Here is a 16,641-nt window from a genome sequence, read left to right on the forward strand (position 1 = left end):
ATTATATTTTGATAACTATTTGGGTAGTCAATTATTTATGGATTACCTGAAGTCCTATGAGTATGGAAATGGATTTAATATTTATTACCCTAAACATATATAAATAAAGTATAAATAGACATATATCTTTTTAGATATGGGTAGAGATATAATACTACTCTACCCATTGCCATCCATATTTGATAGCAAATTTCACATAAACGAGCTCTAACAAATGTTGGATTCTTTTTCCCCTCAAAAAGAGAAGAATAAAATCTTGGATTCTTTCTCAAGGTTCAGACGGAGTTGACACATGCAAGAATGAATCCTTCGTGAATCTATAATTTTAGTTCTAAAATTACATTTTATTAGAGAAATAATAACAAAGATAAATTCAACTCTCATGATTTCTTCTTTTCAAAATGATTTTTTTTTTCGAATCAATCATGAACTCAAAGCTAACAATTAAAATCATTTAATAATTATTAAACTACTAGAAATCGTATTGATTTGATTAAAATGGAAATAAAATGAATGAGTGAGTGTACATGCTAACTAATATATTTAGATTGTCCAATCAATACTAAAATGACTAGAACTAGTCACTTGGTTGGTTAGACTTTGACCCTTATAAATTGTTTATATTTTTTATTTTTTTTTAATAGCGTGAGATCTCTATCACTCCTCTCCAATGTAAGTGAGATTTAACTTTGACGTTAGTTGTGACCTAAAATTGAAATTCTTCCATCTAAAACTTGAAATTAAACTGAAACGCAGCGATACCCACAATATGAAAGATCGGATCTATTGGAAAATGAACGGGTCGACTTTTTCTGATACCATATTAGAATTGAATTGATTTGATTAAGGTGTTAAATATATGAGTAAGTGTAGAGTCCAACTAACATATTTATGCTTGAGTCTAGCGAATACCAAAATGATTAAAATTAGTCACTTAATTGGTTGAATTTTAAGCCTTATAAACTGTTTATGGTTTTTTATTTCTTAGTGATATTACAAATCTAAAAAGTGGGTTGTTGAAGTAATATTGTTTTTAGAAAACAGTCCTTGCTTTAGAGTTTAGGCGATTTCTAGGGTTCACTACGAGAATCCTAAACCCTGAGTAGGAGACGCTTTCTTATGCAGGGCTAAGGGTTCTGCTGCGAACCTCATAATAAATTGATTACAAGATCCAACATGTGAAATTAAGTAACTAACCAACAAAGCTAAATCAGGTTGAAGATTTTGACCCTTTATTCATAAAGAAACAAGCACCAATGATAGTAAAAAGGTATTAGATGCCACAGTCAAGAATTAGGAACATATGTCAATGATACTTCTAAGTTCAATACCATAAGACAAGTTTTGATAAGTTTCCATAGAAACTTTCTTTTAAGAATTATTATCAAATAAAAATGAGTATGCTTCCTTTACAATAAGAGCTTACAAAAGCATGGGGAAACGATTGTCAAGCTCAAGTTAGTAACCACGGCATTGGTTGGATTGGTGGAAAGCAAGGTAAACCGAAAGGAATAGTAGAAAATTAGTAGTTGAGTTGGATGATGATTAGGCAGGATCTATTCAGCAAACTTTATTTCATGTCGTTGATTTATGTTTTGCATATCCTAAGCAGAGCTTACCTTTGTAGTGCAGATATAGTTATGAGCCTACTGAAGAAGATGCCAATTCTAGAAGGATTTGTTGCAATTAGAGGGGATAAGAAAACAACAGAGTATACTCTAGCAGTAACTGGGAGCCAAGAGTCTCTACCAATTGAAGAAATCATAATAGGAGAGAGAAAACAAGCAAAAACTAAACCTATTAATGATTGTTGAATCTCAACCTTGATTAGAACAAGTGTTGAATCAGAAGAGCACATCCGAAAGCATATTTCCAATGTTTTTAGAGCCAACCCTTTCCCCATTTGCCACCAAAACTTTTGAGATTCAAGGATAGATCCATCCACTGTGGTGCATGAACTCAATGTGGATACTAAAATGAAACCAATTCAACAAAAGAAGCAATGGTTCGTGCCTAATATACAAGCAACGATAGCCTAAAAAGCTAAGAAATTGTTACAAGAACGTAAGAATCATCTGGGATGTAACCACTATCCGAATTGTTGGCAAATGTGGTGTTAGTCAAAGAGCCTAATTGAAAGTGCCAAATGTGTGTTGATTTTCCATACTTGATTGCTATCCTCTACCCAATATTTAGCTGTTATCATTGTTCAATTAGATTTTTATTTTAGTTAGGATGTCATATTAGCTTTTCAGCGAAATATTTATCAAAATTCAGTGACGAAAAAATTAGTATTACAAAAATTATAAGAAATTATAATAATTAGATTGAAGCTCAAATAGTAAATTCAAATATATCCAAATAGCATTAAGCAAGTTAATACTATAAATTAAACAATTTTTTTCATTAGACATAAAACATATGAAAAGAAAGCATCATCATATCCATCACAATTAATAGTAGGGGAAGGAAAGCCAAAAAAGGGGCAAGAAATATATATATATACACACACACACCAACCAAAGAAAAAGACAGGTAAATTCTTTTTGTATAAAGTTAGCAGAATCCAAAAATGAAGCTGCACTATGGTTGCCTACTTGTATCTTTGCATGGCTAACACTACTTTACACATGGAATAGAGTTGAGAAATTTTAAAATAAAATCTGTGGCCTAAGGCTAAAGCCTTTTTCATGCTTCCTCAGTCACATTTGACTGTGGCAAGCAAATGAGAGATTTGCTGATTAATTATAGAGAAGAAATTAGAGGTGATTGAAGATAATAATGTATAGCCGAAAGCAGGATAAGAGATGTGACCCATATCAATTTAATATTATCAGTTTTGGCAGCAGCCGCTGTTGGTGTAGAAGGGGTTGGGTTTGATGGTACTGCCCCAAAAACTCTTGCTCCATTTGAATTTGTAGTGTTCAAAACAGATGAGCTTGTGCTGTAATAATTTCAGATATTAATTATTATTATATAACAGCACCAGCAACATTAACTAAAGAAGCCATTGAAAATATTTACCTAGTGGATGGATACTGACATGTCCCAGTGCCTGCACAAAGGTATTATATTGCAAGTGAATGAGGATATATACATTCATGTTAAAGACTTAAAAAGAGGAAATTTGATTATAGCTAAATTAAAATCATTTGATTCTAATTCTTAATACAACAGTGAGGCTACTGAAAACAATTAGGCCAGATTGTTCGAATGCATAATGGAAAGCCATAAGCTATTCAAAACAAACAAAAAAACTCGACCCTATAATTAAAATTAAGATATTAAAAAGTGTTTTTGGATAATCATAATATTTTTGGTGTTTAAATTTATCAAAAAATAACAATTGACTGGTTGAATTTTTAAAACTAACAATTAAATGTGACAACCTGTAAAAAAATAATAAAAAAATAATATTTTTAGCATGTCACACTTTATAAATACCGATGTGAATTATTCTTATGTTAAATGAAATGAAAAATAAGAGATATATGACAAAAATGTGCTGTAAAAACAATAAAATGATAATTTTTTCATCATATGCTACTGTATTTTTACTAAGTCATTAGAGTTTTATAGCATAATCAATATCAGGATTCATAAATTGGATATTAGAGATTAAGACTACTAAATTGAGGATTAATAGAGATTAGAAAAATAAAGTTACATAAGATAAAATAAAGTTATAATACTAATGAATCTACCTTAATTTTTGACGTGTTTAATAATTTCTGCTCTCTCATCTATATCTGTTAAAATTTAAGAGAAATCTGAAAGTCACTTGCTAAAAATACTACTTTATTATTTTTTTTACAAGTTAACATATTCAATCACTCGATTGTTATTTCTTGACAAATTGATATACTAAAAATGTAATTACCCCAAAGTGTTTTTAGAAAATATAACGATTAAATGGCTAAAGTATAATGGAAAATAAAACTTCGGAGACTTCATGTAATTTATTTCAAATATTACAAAAGACAAAAGGTAGTATAATATATTGCACATTTTTAGTTAAGGGGTCAAATGTAAAGCCATTAGCACAGTTTAGAACTAAAAATATTAATACTTAAGTAGCAAGGACTTAAGGCCAATTTTCAAGATAATAACCATTAGTTTCATTATGTTTACAAAATTTTAATTTATTCATTTTCAACTTAATTTTAATCACAATTTAATTATTTTGTCAATAAAAAATTAAAATATTATTTTTTTATTATTTTTTCTCATTGGTTGAATGACTAAATTAAAAATAATTAAAATTGAATGAGCAAAATAAAATAAATTAAAATTTTATGATCAAAATAAAAATAAGTGAAAAATTCAGTGACCATTTATATCATAATTTCCTAATCCTTTAAAGTAATTTTTTCAGATAGTCACCGAATATATAACCAACTCTAAGTTATGTGTACATTAAATATATAGGTCAAAACGACTTTAACGACAAGTAATTTGAGATCAAAATGACTATAATTAAAATAACGTGAGACCAATATATAATTTAAAAAATATAATGAGAATAATTATAAATTTACTGGCTTAACTTTTCGATTTTCTCTATGTTGTGTTTGAACTATTTTTTTTATTCAATCAAGTGTCTAGATCTACTAATTTATATATATATATTATAGTATCTCTCACAGATTTATAGGTTAAAATAATAATTTAACTCCTTTATATAAAATGATCTAAATATCATTACTTATCATTATTTATAATTTTTATTTTCTTATTATTTTTATTCTCTGTCTATTTTTTATTAAATTTTTTCCTTTTAGCCCTAAGATAGTAAAGATGTTAGACTAATTTTTTTAATTTTTAATTTTTAATTTTTTTATTAGTTCTTTTAAAAAGACTTATTCATCATTTTTTATTTTTTAAAGAAAACTTAATGCCTTTTTCTCTCTTTGCATTGTTTTGAGGTAATATAATATTTTTTTTATTTTTTGAAGTTAATGCAAGAATAAATTTAATATATATATATATATATATTTTTTTTTTTTTTTTTTTACAAAAGAAAAAGAAAAATGTATACAGAGCATAGTAAATTAAAAGCAGCTTATTGACTTACTCGGATCAGTGCTAGTAGTAACAGCAGTTCCTCCAAAATTGCAGCTACTCGGTATAGGATTCTTCTGGTAATAGCTATTGAATGCATAGGAAGCATGATCATGAAGAGTATTGGGATTATAACAATTTCCACCAGACTGGATCGCTGAACAATCGGCACCACCGTAGCCACAAGCATAATCCAGAGCTACTTGTAATGCTGTTGGTGATGCACTTGGGCTAGCGGTGCACCAGCTAGCTCCAGGTGAAGATGGCGATGACGATGATGATGTAGCTGGGGTTATCATCGGTGTCATGGTTGCGGGTGATGTGGAATCAGGGTCCGAATTCGGGTTTATGATCGGAGTTGATGAGGCAGGATTGGCCGGAATAATGGTAGGAACGGTTGTTATAGGAGTTGTAATGTCTTTTTGGCTATTAGTAGTGGAAGTGATATGTATTTGTTTTGTTTCATGGTCTAGTTGGTCTGAATATCCAACTACAACCTTCTTGCTAATTCCTGTTGTACCTGAATTTTAAAGTAAACATCACAATTGTCTTTAGTAATGGGAAAATGGAATTAAATATTATATTAAAGGGTTGTTAAATTTATCTCATCAAATGTCAAATTCTTTTAAAAAAATATTTTATATCTTTTACCTATTTCTACCTATTAGTGCATGTAAAAATACTTGTAAAGCTGATGTTCATGTTACACCAAATCAACACCCCATAATAGAATATGTTGATTCTGTTTTCAGTGTATAAGAGGGAGAATATTAATAGAAGTGGTAAAGTTAAAGTAACTTCTTCTTCTTCTTCTTCTTCTCTTCCTCCAATATTGCAAACTTTAGATATTAACATCTATGTGATGTTCTAGAAAAAGAAAAAACAAAGAATTATATTCATGCTCCAAAGAAAGAGAGGAAAAGAAAAAAGGTAAATTACAGAACAATATGAGTGCCCAACTGCATAGTAGTAGGCCATCAAATGTAATTATTAAGGGGGGGAAAAGAAGGAAAAGAAAAAAAAAGTTGTGAAATTGGAACAAGAAGCATCATTAAAAGTTTGAAAAACCCAGTCATTATTCGGTTAATAGAAAGGAATCATATTTGAAGATAAGAAACTATCAATTCAAGAAAAGGAGAAACCATACCATACCCACACCACATGGAAAAAGCAAATGAAAAATTCTATATCCAACATGTAAAGTTACAGAATTTTAAATTCAAACAAAGAAACTGTACAAAATGTGAAGAGTTCCACAGATTTTGCTTAAAATAAACGTATGATAAGAACTTCAGATCATTTCAAGAATCAAAGCTGCATACACTTGAAAGAAAAGAAAAGACTTCCTATAAAAAACTTTTCAAAAGAAATCATATGATTTTGGTTCCTGTATGATGTAAGGCTTAATAATGAAGCAGAAGTTTGCAAAGATATAAACACGATCAGAAAGCCAAAAACACAAGTATCAAATGGAGCAGAGAGGCAAAAGCAAATAAGAAGAGATAGCAAAATTCACCTGATGAATGGAAGATAGCAAATACCCAAAAGATTAAACAACAGATAGCTCTGCTACCCATGTGCCTGAGCCTTCTGCTCTTCCTTCTTCTTTCTGCTTTTCTTTCTTTCTTTCCTTCTTCTTCTTCTTCTTCTTATGTAGTTGCCTGATGAATCTTCTTTTTTCCTTTAAGACCAGAGAAAAAAGAGAAGCAAATCTAATTTAAAGAAAGCTGAAGGAACTTGTTCGACAAGAGAGATTATTTGTCCTTCGTATTGTGTGTGTATATATATATATATATATATATAATTGGACAAGGGCAAACTCTGTATATATACAGGAAGAACAGAGAGTAGAGAAGAAGACTAAAGACATGGAGAGTAGAGGAGGGTGCAAGCAAGGAAGAGAAGAGGAAGAGAAAAAAAAAAAAAAAGGGAGGGAAAAAGGTCAGAAGAAGGTTGAAAAAGAAGTAAAAAGAGAGAATTGTTTTGGAATTTAGGTTTGGTAAGTGATCATTGTAATGATGATGATGATGTCTGCATTTTGCCTTTTTTTCTTGTTTATTATTATTTGTAATGGTTATGCTTCTTCCTTTTTTCCTAATTTAACTATTAAACAGAAAATAATAATTTTGTTCTCCTATGCTTAAGAATAATTAACATTCCTATTGTGATTTTAAAATATTATTTATAAAATTCAAAATTTATTTACTGTAAGCTTGTGAAGATAAATGGGATATTCATCATTAATTATTTTCCCCCTAAAAAGAAATAATAATGCTTTTAAAAGGAAGGGCCTATTTTCAGAGCCTAATTTGGTAGACCACAACTAGACTAATATATAAAAATTGAATGGACTAATTTACCCTTAAGATGAATTTCTCAAATAAAGTCTATAAGATTATTTAATATATTTTCCTTCTCTTATTCTCTTTATGGTATGTAAGCTTTTCTTTGTTTTATTCTTATTACATATATATTAAGCAATTTTAAAATGGACAGACATAAATATGTAAAAGATATAATGTGAGAGTATTTAACCCATTAATTTTATTAGTTATAGTCTTCCAAATGTTTATTAAGGAAAATGTTTTTTTGAACAATTATTAAGGAAAATATTAAATAAAAAAAGGGTCTTATATACTTCTTTTATTTCAATAATATATCAAATTGAACTAAAAGTTATCCTTAATAATTATTATTGATTGAGAAATTATTAATCGATCTTAAACATTAAAAACTACTTAATTGTTTTGTTTAGAATCTTTTTGTGGTGTAATTTTAATTATATCAAATAAAACAGAATATTATCTTCCTTTCAAATTTTGGTTTAGAAATATTTATCAATTAAACTTAATGAATGGAATTTAATACCTTACTCCTATAAAAGACTCTTAATCTTTACTTGTACATGATCCGATACATTTTAAGTTACATCTTTTAATATAAAAAAAGTGCATTAATTTTCTTAATTGGGAATATTAATTGATTTAAAGAAGGAATTGAAATTAGTTCTTGTCTTAAATATTTTTATGGGGGGTTTGACATATTGTTAATGAAAAGCATTGAACTCTTCAGATTTCTTGAGGGTTTTTTTTCTTATTTTTCTGGGTTTTTTTTCCTATTTAAATAGTTATCAAAGAATTTTTATTTATTAATTTTTTCTAAAACAAAGAAGAAAAGAAAAAAAATAAAATGGGGAGATTTTTATTTATATGTTCCTTAGAAGGGGTGACTGGTAAGTGCACTAGCTAGTAAGTGGACTGTCCAGCAGGTGACCTTTGTGGGATCTGGGATGTCCATTCTCTGATCACAGTGAGGGAGTGTGCCCCTCTCTCTCTCTCAAATTATTGACCATTAATATTTAAAATATTTATTTATTTACTAAAGGAGAAAATATTTTATTTAATTCTAAAAGTATATTTAGTAATATACTTAAATATTTTCTATGATTATTGGACAAAGTATATTTATTTATATATAATATTTATAATTCTAATTATTTAAAAAGTAAAAAGTACAAAGAGTTCAAATTGATTAATTTAACTGGACGAAATAAAATTGATTCGGTTGGTTAATAAAATACATTTAATTTATTGTCTAATTTTAAAAATTGTTTTCTCTTTTTAATCTGGTTAATTTATTTAGATTGAGATTTCCTCATATTTAATTTATCATATGATCTAGTAATTTTTGTTATTTATTTTAAATTAAGTAATTAAAATATTATATAAAATTATTTTTATATAACAAAAATTTTAATAATTAATTATAAATTCAATAGTTAAAATTATTTAAATATAACCCATGACATGAGAGAGTGCTAATTCAATTTATTTTGGAATTATGTTGTTGTTGGGTAGTTACATGGGAATGGGACAACCAAGTGCATCAACTAGTGTTTATTTTGGCCCTAAAAAAAAAAATAGTGTTTTATTTCGGAAGGTTAGAACACAAAATTAGATTTTTTTAAAAAAATTAGGAAAGAAATTATCTAATTACTATTTTGTAGGTGTTACTATTCTGTCAGAATTGCCAACAAGTGAGGAAGCAGATGATGATTCCTTGTTTTATGCCCAACTCACAGCACAGCTACTTTATCCTAAGCTGGCCTAAGAAGAACCCCCGAATTAGGCTTTTTTTTTTACACATTTTTTTTTTTTTGTCAAGAGTATAGAACTTAATGAAAATATATTTAATAAAGGATATATCTAGAAAATGAATTACAAAGTTTTGTTTTTTATGGTTTTAATTCTATTTTATTCTTAAAACTTTAAATTAAAAAGTTCTTTCATTTATACAATGTTTTTCTTAATCTTCTTTTAATATCTTTTTAGTTTTATTTTTCTTAACAAAGTTATTACAATATATATTTTTAATATATTTTTTAGAATATATATTTTCGTCATCAAAATACATTAGCTGTTAAAAATATATGTAATATTTTTTAATTCATAAAAGATTAATAAAAGTATATAAAATAAAATAATTAATCTATTTTGTGGCTGGTTTGATAATAATAATATATTATTTTTTAAAAATTAATATTCTTTAATATATTTTTTTGATGAAATTAAATATGTATAAATAATTTTTTTTTTAAAAACATCGTATAAACAAAATTCTAAAAAGATTGTATAAAGAAAAGTTTATAAAAAGAATGATATACAATTAGATTTATTCTTTAATAAAAGTAGAGTGAAAGAAATGCAAAATGCGTTTGAGGCCCAAAAGAAAGAAAAATAAAATGAGAACTTCCATCAAGCTTGATGCGGTTTTATCACAACATATTCTACTCAAGTAATAAATTTTTATTATTGACAGGGAAGTCACTCTGCTTTCTTTAAATTCACTTAAATACCCTCATTTCTTTTTATAGATATTTTGAAATGAGGATCTTATTATTTGATATTCGATGGAAATTTTTATATGTAACTAAATTTTGGTGACAATTTATAATGTAATTAAATATAAAAGAATTGTCACAAATTAGATAATATTCAAAAGTTGTGACAGCTTCATTTTAGTGTCAAAAACAATACTACTAATGACAGTGTATTGTCGCATATTACTAATATAGTGATAATATCTCGCCACTGAAGTACTCTTCCGGAAAATGTATTGTCATAAAAATTAGAATTAAATACTATTTATCTTATGGGATTTTGTTTGATATATAATTCGGTTTGGTCTAATATATGACTCAGTCTCTTTATTTTCTTTATTATATTAAAATTCTTTCATTTTAATTAGACACTAAATCTAATTTTTACTAAAAATAATATTTACTCTAATTTGATATATAATAAGTTGAAGAATAAAATTGTAATTGTAAATTATTAATTTAGTTCTTAGACTAATATAGAAAAATATAATATTTAATTTTTTTAAAATTGAGAAATTCTAATATAATAAAAATGTAATACCCGAAATTTTTCTTTAATAATAATAATAATAATAATAATAATATTAGTAATAATTAATAAATGAGTTTTTATTTAAATTAATTTTATTTATTTATTTGGTTTAAATTGAAATGATTTAAATGGAAATTTTGATGCTAGACAAATAAGGGAGTTATTTTTTGTATCCGATTAGTTTAATTTTAAGAAAGTAATTAAGTAAATTTCTTGAAAAATAAATTATATTTTCGGTCATTCAATTTTCTCCGATATGAATATATGAATTAAATTTTATATTTGAGAGTTATGAAAGAATTAATAATTAATATTTTATAAAAGAATTTATTTAGGAATGATGAATTTTAATTAGCTAATGGTGTTCATTTTAATTGAAAAATAGTTAGTAAATTGATTAATTAAATTAATAAGTGTTAGGATTAAATAAAAAATTTATTTTGGAATAAGGATTAAAAATATAATTTTATTAATATGTGGTTTTAATGAAAATTTATATGTTTGGTATTTTTGTAATAAAATATATCGGTAAGGGTATTTTGGTAGTTTTATATTTAAAAGCAAGGGTAAATATGTAATTATATATTTTCAATAATTCTAATTTGGCTCAAATTAAATAGTTAGGGGCTTAATTGAAAAGCTAAAGAAAAGTTGGAAGGTCAATCAAAAATTTTGTAGGACGAAATTGTTAGTAATTAAATAAGTTGAGAACTAAATGGTAAGGAAGAAAAGTTTAGGGACCCATTGTCGATGTAGGGAAGAAAGAAAAGAAAAGGAGAAGAAAGGATCGGGGAAGGAGGAAGGAAGGGGAAGAAGTGGCAGTGTCGTCCAGCCAGTGGTGGCGGGCTTCGGAGGCGCCGCGAAGCCGGCCGAAGGTGCAGCTGGCGTCGGCGAGCACGCTAGCGGCGGCGGCGATAGTGAACGGCGATGGCAGGCATGGAAATGGGAAAGGTAGCCGCCTTGCCGCCGTTCATAGTGTTTCTAGTAACCGTTGTCGATGGTTTTGAGCCCCAAATGATTAGCGACTCTAGGCTTTCTTTTCCGACCATCACCACCCCTTGAGGCTGCCGGAATTGCAAGATCCGACAAGGTGAAAAGAGTTGGGGCAGCCGGCTTTCTAGCTTTTCCTGCGAGCTCCGGCGAGGGATGGATGAGCGGATGCCATATCCGGACTCTCTTCAGCTCAAGCTTTCCAATGGCACCGGTTTTGTGGCGATCAGACTCTGTTTGAAAATCAACGGCCGAGATTGTCCATAAATCTCTCCAGATGATCGGAGTTCGGATCGGTAGATCGGAAGCGGAGAATGTCATCATCATGTTGTTTTGAGTCCGTTGTTGCGTTCGGATCGTCGATCGGACTCTAGCGGCTGGAGGCGAGTCGATCGAGCGATCAAGCATCTCGGTAATTCTCTGGCAAATTGATTTTAGAATTCTTTGGTAAATTTATGTGTTTATTGAATTGTGTTGAGTATTAGAAAATATTGTGAGTTAAAATAATTGTTTATCGGATTGTCTGCCATTAGTCGTGATTTGTGATGTGTGGTAGAGTCGGAAAAAATAGTAAAGTCTTGAGGACCCGACTCCCGTTAAAAATAAATTGTTAGAAGTTTGAAGTGTTTTCTGGGAGGTCCTGGACACGTTATACGGGGGTAAATGTCTGTAATTTAGAGGAGATTCTGCCGGATTTTCGGTAGAATTCTTTCGAGTCGAGATTCTTAGACAGTCAGTCCTAGGAGTCTAGACCTAGGATTAATTGTCAAATGTTTTAATGTTATTGATTAAGTTGTTTTCCATGATTAGATAATCTGTCGGTTCGGCTCGCTCCACTTGAGACGTCGGAGCAGAGCTAGGAGGTCGTCAAAGTTGTGAATTAAAGTCATATATTTGTTATGCACGTGTCATGCACAGATTTTAAATAGCAACTGTGATTAATTGATTATAAGTTTAAATTATTCATTTAATTACTATTCATTTATATCATGTTCTTCATCATTGAATTTATTATTGCATGATAACTTGGAATGAGACGGTTGTAGAACATACTATTTACTGAGTTGTACCGGTATGAATCCGAGGCTGATAATAAAAGGGCAAAAAGGATAGATTTAAAAAGGTAAATTTAGGACTTGCCCTTGTCGAGCAGTGCTCTTTAGAGAGTAAAGTGCGTTTGCCGGAGTAAAGGTCCCTAGTCGAGCATTGCTCTCTGGACGCCGGCTTATTTGAAAACCTAAATGACCAGACTGAAGTTAAGGATCTTGGTCGAGCTTCGCTCTTTGGGCGCCAATCTTATTGGAGTAAGAGAGCCTAAAGGCTAAGAGAAATAGTGATAATTAAGTGATCGAGCTGGAGTTAAGGGCCTTGATCCAGCTTCGCTCTCTGGGCTCTAGTTCTGTTAGAATGAGAGAGTCGTGATGTTAGTGTTGGGTTTAGGGTTCTACTGAAATACTCCATCCCATAGTATGTAAAAGTTATTTTTATTTAAGCATGGCATGTCATGCATATTTTTGCATGATTTTATTTCAAATTAAATAAATGTGTTATTTAAGTGTTTGAATTTATTTTTGGATATACGATTTTAACTCGCTCTCGAGACTGACAGTCTCAATTTCACTGTTTTTCAGGTGATTGTTAGTCTTTCTACAGTTCTTATCTAGTAACCCGACTCCTTCATCATCAGGTTGATGTATTTGATTTTGGTATGTTTGACTTGTAAAATTTAGATTCTCTGCAGTAGAAATTTTTAGATTTATTAGTTCGTAATTTTATATAAGTTTAAGTCTCGCCTAACTATGCTGGCGGACCAAATTTAATTTATAGTACCCATTAATTTAAGATTAATTATGAAAATAGTGCTTTGGATTGAGTTCAAATTTTAATTTGATTGACTTAGTGAATAGTGAGGCTTACTACGGAATTTGATGACCTTAAGCCTATCCATTCCTTAATGCCGGTCACGGGACTACAGATCAGATCGTGACAAGAAAAATACAGAAATCGAATCATATAGTAACATGAGCTAAATAACTCTTTAAGTTACAGCTAATGGCATAATGTTGGAATATGGGTGGTTTTGGACCCAAATTGGAGCACCCATATCCTCTTATGTTAAGAGGATTTAATTCTTCCTTTTAATGGTGATCAAATTAAATAAATTTGTTAGAATTGTCTTTTTCTTTAGAATAAAAATGCAAATAAAAAACTACAGATCCACGTGTTTATTTGTTAAAAAACTAGGTGAGTGTTTTTCAAATAAAAACAAAAATAATAATTTATATTTATTTATACTATTTTTTTAAATAAAAAAAATTGCTTTTCATGTCTCATAAATTATAGATAAGCTTTGAAAAACATTATATGTTTCTTTATATATAATATCACTTGTTTTGAAAAAAAAAAAAAAAAATCATTTCCTTTATTTCAAGCTTATCTCTTAAATTTAAATATTCCACAAATAATAATAATAATAATAAAGCTTTTATAATAGTAAGTAAACATGTTTTACAAATTTTATAAACTCTTTAATTTTAAAAGTAAAAATAAAAATAATTTCTATATACTTTCTATAATTATCTTCATGCTAAACAAGACTTTTATGCGGTGGAATAATAGTTTGGCGTCTATTATAGAGATCGTAAAGAAGTAGATGTAGAAATTTATATATTATGAAAATAATATTTTTAATATTTTTTTATTTTTTTACATGACATATTATATTACTTCTAAACTAACTTTTTTTAATTCTTATGGAATTTATTTATTCTAACATATTTTTCTACTATTTTAAAGAGTATTTTATATATAACAACTTTAACACTTTAATTATGATAATTAATAATTTCATACCTTTTTAATTATTCTATATAACTTCCACTTTAGATAATTTTCTTAAATATTGTATACAATATAACATCTTAATTATCTTATAGTAATTTCTTTTCTTCAAATTATTTTTCATAATTTCAACTTTTAATTAGATTCTTCTAACTTTTTTTTTTCTTTTTAATCATCATATTTATACTTGTTCCCATCCTTTGTTAGTCTTTCCATTTTTCTTAAATATATTCCATCATAATTAAACCGGCACAGTACAGTTTCTACTAAGAGACTCAATAACGAAATTTGATTTTTATATTAACAAATAAAATATTTTTTAGTGTACAATTAAAAATTAATTTCTAAATTAGATTTTTATGAAATTTAGAAAATTAAAAATAAAATAAAATATTTTTACATTCATAAATGTAAAGTAAAAGAACACCATTGAATTATATACTTAAAAAATACAAAATACTAAAATAATCAAAAATATTTAAAAAATAAATGAAATAATAAAATATTAAACCAAACTATATGAAATAATTTAATTTGTTTTATATTCTTAAAGTGCTTAGTTTATATAAGTGCTTAGTTTATATAGGTTTATGAGATAATCATAATTATTTAAATTGATATAAATATTATAAATAAAACGAATAGGAAAATTAAAAAGTGCAAACTACAAAATAATATTAAATATTATATAAAAAAAGAATAAAATTTTCTTAGTGAATAACTCTACTATTATTAAAATTAATTAGTTAAAAATATTAAAAATATAATAATTTATTACTTATATTCATTTGCTATTATATGTTTATATTATTTATGATTATAAATTTTAATATTTTTAAATATTTAATTATATAATTTATAAATGTTTATAATTATAATTATAATTAAAATATATAATTGACTGTATATTGTCCGGACATTAATCTTTTATATATATATATGTAAACAATGATTTAATATTACTTTTTCTATTTTACATGAAAGACAATATAACTTTTAAGCCTATTCTCTCAATTCTTAGAGTAGTTTAGCTATACTAACATATTTTTCTCAATTCTTAAATATTATTGTGTTACAACTTACTAACACTTTAATTGTAACATTATAGTATAAGAATAATTGAAACTTAATAAGCTGTTTAGGCTCTGTTTGATTTAGCTGATCAATGCAGTTGATAACTGGTAGCTAATAACTGATACTTGATAGCTAAGAAATTAAATCGTTTGATTAAATTTTATTAATTGTTGTTATTTGTATATTAAATTATCATTGTGGCTATAATTTATTTATAAATGTATTTTATTTTATAATACTATTTTTAATGATGTAAATTAATAAATAACTAAAAATACTATAATTAATTTTATTTAACTCAATTGTATTTATTATTTAAAATATTTATAGAAGTTAATTTAAAAATTTAAATTTCAGTAATAATTTTTTTAATTTCAAATATTATAATTATAAATATCATAATTAATTACCTATTAAGTATAATTTTAAAATAATAATTATATGTATCATGAATTGTAAAAAAATAATTATATAAAATTGACTTAAAGTAAATTATTCGGATAATTATACTAACGGTCACCTAACTATGCATTTAGTTTCAATTTGTTTCATGAAAATCACTTTAACTCTAATTTGAGTTATATAAAAGTCACTTAATTTCAATTTCTTTCATAAAAGTCACTGACTTTGAGAGCGAAGAACATAATAAAGATGAAGAGCCATGAATTTTTGATGTTGATAGGGATATAAAACAAATTGAGACTCAAATTAAAGTGACCATTATGCAACCTAAATTAAAATTTTATAAAACAAATTGAAACTAAGTGACCATTATGCAACTCAAATTAAAGATAAGTGACTTTCATGAAACAAACCGAAATTAAGTAAACAAATTAAAAGTAAGTGTATAGTTAGGTGACTACTAATATAATTATCTCTAAATTATTAGTAATAAATTTTAATAAGGATTATGTTATCCAAATAAATAAAATAATTCAAATTAGCTATCTATCAACCAATATGAAAAGCTATAGGATAGAATTAGCAGCTGATTGAAACTAAATCAACTATCAACTGTTAGGGACGGTTCAGGAACCGCCAGTTCAGTTGGTTCAAACAAACTACAAAATTATTTTTTTATTTTAAAAATTAAGAAAATACATACCCTCTTTTGGAATACAAAGAAATCAAAATCCACATAGTTATCTTACCTAATTTCTAAAATCTTATTTACCTCTTAATCACTTCATACGTTGGAAGTTGAAGTCCTTTCGCTTATATGGTTAAACAAATCTTCATTTCCTTTCTTTATAAATTTTATTTT

At 27.2% G+C, this 16,641-nt stretch overlaps 1 protein-coding gene and 1 long non-coding RNA gene across 2 annotated transcripts; one reads left to right on the top strand and one right to left on the bottom strand.

Moving 5' to 3' along the window:
* Positions 1 to 2,481: 2,481 nt before the first annotated feature.
* Positions 2,482 to 6,974, bottom strand: LOC107262548 (glucan endo-1,3-beta-glucosidase 3-like). Its single transcript, XM_048373639.1, has 4 exons — positions 6,578 to 6,974; positions 5,075 to 5,581; positions 3,025 to 3,055; positions 2,482 to 2,944 (listed from the first exon to the last, which is right to left on the bottom strand). Exons 1-4 carry the CDS (start codon positions 6,636 to 6,638, stop codon positions 2,746 to 2,748), a joined length of 798 nt encoding a protein of 265 aa, XP_048229596.1. The 5' UTR covers positions 6,639 to 6,974; the 3' UTR covers positions 2,482 to 2,745.
* Positions 6,975 to 11,247: 4,273 nt separating this feature from the next.
* LOC125370128 lies at positions 11,248 to 13,342 on the top strand. The gene is made up of 2 exons (XR_007216009.1): positions 11,248 to 11,874; positions 13,094 to 13,342. It is a non-coding gene; the product is annotated as an uncharacterized LOC125370128 (long non-coding RNA).
* Positions 13,343 to 16,641: the final 3,299 nt, after the last annotated feature.

Source organism: Ricinus communis, chromosome 5 (assembly GCF_019578655.1).
Source record: "Ricinus communis isolate WT05 ecotype wild-type chromosome 5, ASM1957865v1, whole genome shotgun sequence".
NCBI lineage: Eukaryota > Viridiplantae > Streptophyta > Magnoliopsida > Malpighiales > Euphorbiaceae > Ricinus > Ricinus communis.

Bases quoted from the DNA above. Each gene is read 5' to 3' on its own strand.
- LOC107262548 (XM_048373639.1), bottom strand. From the start codon at position 6,638: ATGGGTAGCAGAGCTATCTGTTGTTTAATCTTTTGGGTATTTGCTATC. The intron at 3,056-5,074 runs GTAAGTCAATAA...ACCTTTGTGCAG, and splicing joins TACTACTAGCACTGATCCGA to GCACTGGGACATGTCAGTAT. The intron at 2,945-3,024 runs GTAAATATTTTC...AAATTATTACAG, and splicing joins TGTCAGTATCCATCCACTAG to CACAAGCTCATCTGTTTTGA.